At 39.2% G+C, this 8224-nt stretch overlaps 1 protein-coding gene across 1 annotated transcript; it reads right to left on the reverse strand.

Annotated features, from left to right (window-relative positions):
• Positions 1-3657: 3657 nt before the first annotated feature.
• Positions 3658-7540, reverse strand: foxj1a (forkhead box J1a). Its single transcript, XM_026916226.3, has 3 exons — positions 7201-7540; positions 6094-6694; positions 3658-5371 (listed from the first exon to the last, which is right to left on the reverse strand). The coding sequence occupies exons 2-3, from the start codon at positions 6652-6654 to the stop codon at positions 4529-4531; spliced, it is 1404 nt and encodes a 467-aa protein (XP_026772027.1). The 5' UTR covers positions 6655-6694; positions 7201-7540; the 3' UTR covers positions 3658-4528.
• Between the last annotated feature and the right edge of the window lie 684 nt (positions 7541-8224).

Here is an 8224-nt window from a genome sequence, read left to right on the forward strand (position 1 = left end):
ACACATGCATATAAACTCTCAGGATTTGACAGTATGAGCAGTGTATGAGCAATGTCACAATCTCTCCTAGGATCCATGAAATATTCAATCGAAATTTTATTTATTCAAACACACTTACGCATTGTGACCATGTGATAAGACGATCATTCCTAGAGTGAGTATGCATCTTAAACATTCATAACAATTCACAAACTCTTTCTTTGATTGATTCTGTGCTCTGGTGACCACAGGATTATAATGCTCCTGACATAGTTTCCAGGCTATCCACCACCAGCCCTGGACAGACAGCAAGAAGCCTGTGGGGAAGAAAAATATAAAAGTCTCTGTTTCACTTCATCCTCTGTCTTTTCCAGTCAAGTGTTGTAACAGGAGTGCCAGGCACAACGCAGGTCCAGTGCTAGGGATGGAGTCCTGAGAATGGCTACTGCTGTGTTAGAATTAGGAAGAGAAAGCTCTGGCTGGCCTGCTCTATGAGGGGGTCCCACTTTAGATCTAGTGTTTGGGCCTTTTGTGGGGTTTTTGTCACCCCAGCTGCTCACCTATTGAAAGGAGAGCCTAAGATATGTAAAGTAGCATCATTTTGTAGAATTCACTCTGCTGGGAAACAAACAATGAAATAAAGAAATTAATTTAAACTTTTATAGTGAGCAGAAGCCTAAGTGCTTGTTTATTGGAGGGCATTTTAAATAAAGTGCTAAAATGGCCCTAATATGGGCAGCTTTTATATTTATTTATTTAATTATTTACTTTTTATTGATGCCTAGTGACATACTGCAAGGGGTTTGGCTTACCTCCCGCCCAGCATTGCTAAGCAGGTCTGGACTTGCCTATTCAAAGTAGAGACATGGCCAAAAGGATTACACATGGCAAAGCTTGAACCTGGCTGTCATGGACGTTGTTGTGTTTCTTTTTCTTTATCTCCATGTAATTCTCACCCTCTTTCCACTATTAGGGGCAGTCTGCTGTGTCCTCTCTTTCAAAAGTCCAAAGATCAGTTAGTTGAATGCTCCTCTTCAAATGTTTGTCCAAAACATTTGAAACAGTGCCATCGTATGTGAACATTCAGGCCTGCTGTACCTGTCCACAGAGGCCTTATAATTGTACCATTTTTTTTAACCTAAGGAAAATATGGTCATATCAACATTTATATTCTGTTTTTTTTGTAACTGGTCCTTGTCTAGTTTAGCTGTTACTGATGAGGTGATACTGTGGTCTGTTCATGAAATGCTGATGAGATGCTTACAGGTGCTATTTGCTCACAGGTGGCACCCCCTGCTTCTCAAAAACAGTTTTTATTCATATTTTAGGAACGTGATGCAAGTAGCCCTGTTCCTCCTGAAACCACAGCCAATATTATATCTTCACTTTTAGATTATAGAACCCATTTACTACCATAAAGAATATAATAGGAAAAATAGAATTACATGTAGTGACAGCTTATCACTCCAAGACATGATGATCCCTCTTAACTGGCTAAGGTGGTAAACAGTTTTGTCATGGCAATCTTTTGCCATTTCATTCCCCTCTGCTTCTCAAACACCTACAAAAGAGAGTCACAGCTTTGTGTAATGAATAAGAGGCCTCCCACAGTTTCACTAGGCATTGTTCTGTCTGCACTTGCTCACTGTGTGTATTGCCCACTAAGTTGGTGATGGATGTCAGATTACCCTGATACTAGTGTCTCACTCACAAAGAGGCACTGGCTCAGAGAACACACACCATAAACCCACCACCAGCAACTCTGCATACAATGACTAACTGCTCTTGTTTGACATCCACTTTTCAGATGCATCTGTGTCTGTAAGGTGAAGATATTGAGTTTTACTTAAATATATTTGGCTGTTTTTGCTTATCGGCAACATAAGCGACAACACTGGCAACAATTTGAAGAAACCACTATGAAGAATCCCTTTAGAGGGCACAGTGAGATCATCTGTAATCACAGATGGAGCACAGACCTTCAATAAGAAGACTGCAGATATGCAAATAACTCTTCTTTCAGTGCCATCATACCATTTAGAAAAGTATCTTATATAAATGGAGAAGTAAGAAAGTTTCTCCTGTGTCTTATGAATTCACTCAAACACTCCTTGATGTTTTAGCAGATCACTTTGGCCAAATAAGTGTCATTTAAAAACTCTGCACAATCACCGTGATAAATCTTGGGTAACACCAGGCTCTTTTTTTTCTGTTTTGCAGCAACTGTTATGGGCCCTCTCCCATTTTGCATCCAGTCTTCATGACAATGGCACCCACAGTTACCCAGGAGACAGGCCTTTATATGAGGGGCATGTGCTGAAAAAAGATGTTTTCTACCTCTCTCTTGTCCAGTTTTCCCCCTTTTCAGCCTTTTTTTTTCTGGAAAAAGGGGGTAAGTTGAGCTTGGAGATGAATCCTGAACCTGTGGGAGCTTGTGCGCTCCGCTTTTGGTACATATTTCCAGGAATAGCATTGGAGATGTGGTGGCAACAGTGGAAAATCTATCCTGAAAACACAGCTACTAGCTGTGATACAAAGTTGTGTTTGACCCTCATAATAAATGTCTGGCTACCTGACCATTTAATCTTACCTGTCAATGTATGTGAATTTGCTATGGTTAACATTTCATCAGGGAGCTCTCCTTACGGGCAGCCTTCAGCAGTGTTGGACAATAATGCTTGCATCAGGTTACTCTGGCCTCTCATTTAACCAAGCCTCAACATTACAATTACCAACCATGCATTCCACCTGGAAAGACTCTTCCAGCATGGATTGGTCATTCCTATGTAAATAAGTAGATAAAGCATTAGTGTTAAGTGAACATTTACAGTGTTAATATAATCTTTGATGAAGACGGTTAGACCAAACATTACAAGTTTTAATTCAGCAGGGAAAATGATCTTAACTATTAATAATAAAATGAATAATAATTCACCGTCTGCCCTAGTTATCAGCAGCAAAATCATTGAACTTGTTACACTCAAAAATGTAGCAGAAGAAATGCATTTTGATTTCAGTTTTGCTTTGTCTTTAATCATCCTAGGGAAAGGGGTGAATGATTTTGGGCCACCTTCATTGTACTAAGGGACATGCGTCTACTAACAATTATGATAAAATATCATTTTATTAGGTACTAAATGGTATTGAATGCGTAAGTCACTATTGAATTGAGTGGTGGTTGTAGACATGATAGTAGCCAATGCACTGTTCAGCCAATTATGTATGAGGGAGTGGAACACTTATCCCCATCAGTCTCCCCATGGCTACACTAATGGGATGAAGGCCTGGAACTTTAGGAGATGTGAGAAAAACACTCACACACCATACTCTAAACCAGCAGAAAGACGCACCTTCAAAATTAGATTGACTGGAACACTCTTAACCAGCACAAGCCCATATAATTATCCTCACTAAGAGTGTCAAGCTGTATTGGTATTTAATTATAATACACTGAAGGGGAATATCAATATTTCATTCAAATTTCATTCTAAACCAGAATGCATATTTTTGAAGCAAAGTAACATATAACAATATTTGTATCTTTAGCTGAGTTGCACATTTTTTAAAATAAAGAATTAAACAATACCCAGGAAATAAAATTTGACCAACTCATTGCTGCTCTTCAGTGCAATGTACTGTATTGTAGAGATTTAAAAATGCAATAAGATTTATAAAATGTTATAATGTTATACTATACCTGATAACATAAAAAGATTAAATAGATTTACCAGTGAAAATAATTGATTAGCATGCTATGATAACACTCGATATACAGCACGATAATAATTAATGAGAAAATTTTTAATCAAAAGATTTTAAAAGCTGTAAAAAGAAAAAGAAAAGTTGAATTACAACCAGCTGTGTCTGGCATTTTCTTTTTAAACATTATAAATTATTCAATGTATCCTTTCTTAATCACATTTAAGGGTGCCATTCTAATACATATTATTGTTTTTGTACAATTTAATTGTTAGTATATGAGCTGAAAATACTGCATCCACCTTTTCTCTTGTAATGTGAATGAAAACCGTTTCAGTATATGAAATCTCATATAGCTAGGAGTCCAGTATTATCATTGTGGTATATGTTTATTTGCATGTTTTAGTTTGTTCCTTCAAAGCAGTTACCTCAATTGCAATAAATGATTACATTGACATCTTCTTGTAATTTGTAGATGCTACAAATAAGTATTTATTGCTTGATTTTAATTGCAGTTAGTTAAAATGAACATCTAGACTGTAAACAAAAAACTGAGGATCTAATTTTTGCCACAGTTTCCTTCTGTAATTTCATTGTTGTTCAGTTCTGGTTTCACTGTCCAGTCATGAAGAATTTGATTTTAAAGATTTTGAAGAACCTATGTTGTGGCAGTTTTTGATCAGTGGCTTTTAGGTAGATCACTTTCCAAATATAAAAAAACAATACAAATTGATTAAAATAAAAAATGGACATGATAAAGAACTAAAGTTTTGTACTTTTTGGGATAAAACTGCCCTAAACCTCTCCACTCCTCATATATTTCAATGATACTGAGATACTGATGAACTCTTCAGAGAAGAGATCCAATTTTACTGTCAATATCATCGCTGAGTGAGTCTCCCAGATCAAAGAGTTGATTGATGTTAATAGTAGACGTACAAAGAAAATCAGGATGGTTCCCCTCTTCTTCCTCTGTCCAAGGACTCCGTAAAAATTCTGTGGCTAAAAATGTCTCCTCGTCAAAGTCTACATTACTGTCCTTTTGTGTTTCTATTAGCATGCTACTCTCTGCATTACTGACTGAGGCCTCCAGGGAGCTAACATGAATGCTATGTACCATGAGGTCCTGATCTTGTGTTATTGGGCTCATAGGACCGCCCTCATTCAGGCTCAAATCCCCATTCAGTGCCGAATTTAGCAAAGCATCCCAGTCAAAATTACCCTTAAAAGATCCCAGAATCTTTGGTTCCTCCATGGCCAGCAGTGGGGAGCTAGAGCGGCACAAAGCTTTGGCACCTCCAGCCCGGTAGCTATATGGCTGTTTTCTTTTGCGGCCTTTTACTGTGCTCCAGCGATCAGATGAATTGGTTTCTACTAGGCGAGGATCCCAGTTCTGGTCAACTCCAATGACTTCCTCAAATTCTTCTAAGAGCTGCTGTGACTCAGGACTAACATGGAGAACACCTGTGACATTTGTTGTTGTCATAACTGGCTGTGAAATCATTCTGAGTTGATTTTTAAGAACTGGGTTAATCTGTACTGGAGGCATCCTTCGCTTCTTATAAGCCCCAGTCAGGAGACGTTCAGCATATTCCGGGTCAATCTTCCAGAAACCACCCTTTCCTGGCTCGTCTTTCTGCCTTGGAACTTTTATGAAGCATTTATTCAGTGAGAGATTGTGCCGGATGGAATTCTGAAATAATTTATTTGGAGAGAAGACAAAACCACAATAGCAACTTTCATTAATCACTTCACGAAATTCAGGCTTTTCCTTGATTATGTTTCTTTTTAGCAAAGCAGAAAGTACACTATTGGGAATGCATGCACTATACAAGTTCTCTGCTCATTCTCTATTTTAATCAACACCATCATGGACTGAAAAACTACCACAAAGAACTTATATTTAAATGAAGCACTGACCCTTTGATCTTAGTTAAACATTATATGTTAATGTTTTGGGTTAGAGTGGCTAAAAACTGAGGAAATGTCTGGTCAATCCTCAGAAAGCTAGAGGGTTAATTAATCATTCACCAACAAGTGTTTTTTATTTCTCAAAAAACCCCACATTTACTTAGTACATCTGGTGACTAAATTGACTGAATTTCTTACCCTTTGTATAGAATCAGTCTATACAGCACCCTATGCTTTGCTTCAATGCCACTGTATTTGTATGGGTCCTTGGTTCACATGAAAGTCATTGTGCTCAGCAGAGGTTTGTTTCTATCCAACAAACAAAGGGTCTTATATGGATGCTATTATAATTGCTCTTTCTATATATACTACTATAGCAATATACTCAAATTTAGGTCTGTCAAGTTTGTGGATACACTTTCCCCATTTAGCTTTTTGAAGAGTCAACTAAAATGGAAACAAAGTGGTCACTATCATCAACTATAGGTGACCAGGATAACTTACCTGCCAGGTGGGTTCAGCATGGCGGAAGTAGCAGAAGTTGTCAGTGATCCATTTATAGATACAGGAGAGTGTGATTTTGCTTTTCTTGCTTGCCTGCATAGCCATGCAAATGAGGGTGGCATATGAGTATGGTGGCTTGACATGAGGGTTTGTCTTGTAGTCAACCTCATCTGGGCAGTGTCCATGTGCAACCAAGCTGGGCAGAGTGCACAGGGCAGGAACTGCTGTTGCTGTGGGCTTACCAGGGGTCAGTGGCATGCCTATGGAGGCAAGGTCACCTGCTAGAGGAGATGCAGGGGCTTCTCCACTCAGCTGCTTCTCAAAGAGGTTGCTCTGATGTTGGTTAGTAGAAATCACTTGTTGCCTTCCACTGGCACTAAGGATAGAGAACTCTTGCAACCACTGCAGACTGGTCAGGCTGTCATCCAGGTTGTCAGAATTGCTGTTGTTGAAATCACTGCTCTCGATTAGGTCTTCGGCCTTTGTAGCAGGACTGACTACTTCCTCCTCCAACCCCACTGAGCCCTTGGGCCGCGAATCTGTACAGCTCAATGACAGCATGTCCCTCTGTCACCTTTCAATGCACTTCTCCAACGGTGACCTGCACACAAAACACTCACATGCCCATCTAGTCCACAGCCAGTTTCAATTATGCATGGGGCAAACATTAACAAGAACATATCAAAGTAGCTCAATTAAACATATAAGCCTGAAGTTGTAAGCATCTTTCTGTAAAATTTGATGTAAGAATGAAATGTAGTCAACTATGATCAAGCCAGCCTTAAGGCTCCCCTAAATTACATGGCTGACTGAAGGTCATAGAATTTCCCTGAACAGTCACAGCTGCCTGTGTAGGCTGTCTGAGAAAGTCTTCCAATAGGAAAATCTTCCAGCAACATAAGTATTTCCATATACCACACTGACCTAAGGCACTTAGACTTAAACACAGTTAAGCACACCACACAGTGAGCGCTTTTATGTTTAATCGTTTCATGTGTTAAAAGCATAAGCTATGTATATATATATATATATATATATATATATATATATATATATATATATATATATATATATAATCTACTTAATTAAAGAAAAAGAAAAACGCACCTGTTTTTATGAAAATAAAATAACTGGAGAACACATCCAAAAAGGCACGATATGTCGTTTATATCCTTATTAGAACTGGCGTGAAGTCACGTTAACTGTTGATTGCGAAGCCGAAGTTGAAAGATTGGGTGGTTAGCGTTGATGCGCGCGTCTCCGGTACAAGGGGATATGAATGCGCGCGCAGCTTTAGCAAAACCTGCGCGCTCACGGACGGTGGGGGGGTCTCCATTTACTACCTGCTGCAAGAGGTTTGTCCAGCAACTATAGCAACGCTACACCCCCTTGTAAACAGCTTCCCGTGTTTCTATTGGCTCGGAAGTTGCTATAGAGCTTAGTTTTATCACTCCCTCAAACACAGGTTCGCTCGTCACGCAAGTGAATTCGCTCTGGCTGACAAAATAGTGGGCGGGGCAGAGGCAACGAGGATGAAATGTTTTTCCCCCCTCTCTATTAAATATACGCGGCTCGTCTGTTGAGGAACGTTCCATTCAACTCTCCAGCCATGCTAAACAGTTTTTCAAGTACCAGTCTATTTTTCCCCTCTACTCTTTTATTCGTATCTCAAACTACCAATATGTTAATTCCTTCACAAACATCTTACTGATACGTCTGGGGTGTGTTATAATAATATTAATCAGTTATTTTCCATTTCATCTGAATCGCTACTGGAGCTGTAATGACTAGACATGTGAAAGAAAAGAAGCATCCGACAGAACTTGGAGTACTCTGGCCTCTTGCTTTTTTTGCCAACCCCCCAGGAAATGCCCTGCAACACTTTTCCTCTAGATCCACGTTATCAATGCTTGTTCTGTGCCTCATTCTGATCCAGGGCAGGAGTGGGACTGATTGTCAGCCCAGGAATGTCATCTCAGTAGCCCATACATGTGGCCCCTACAGTCAGGTCCATAGGTATTTGGACAGTGACACAATTTTTGTAATTTTGCCTCTGTACACCACCACAATGGATTTGAAATGAAGCAATCAAGATGTGATTAAAATGTAGACTTTCAGCTTTAATTCAAGG

The sequence above is a fragment of the Pangasianodon hypophthalmus genome, chromosome 13, assembly GCF_027358585.1.
Source record: "Pangasianodon hypophthalmus isolate fPanHyp1 chromosome 13, fPanHyp1.pri, whole genome shotgun sequence".
Lineage (NCBI taxonomy): Eukaryota > Metazoa > Chordata > Actinopteri > Siluriformes > Pangasiidae > Pangasianodon > Pangasianodon hypophthalmus.

What these genes read in the sequence shown, in the direction of transcription:
- foxj1a (XM_026916226.3), bottom strand. Translation starts at nt 6,654, where the DNA reads ATGCTGTCATTGAGCTGTACAGATTCGCGGCCCAAGGGCTCAGTGGGG. An exon ending in ATGCTGAACCCACCTGGCAG is followed by an intron (nt 5,372 to 6,093) that starts GTAAGTTATCCT and finishes AAATTATTTCAG; the next exon opens with AATTCCATCCGGCACAATCT.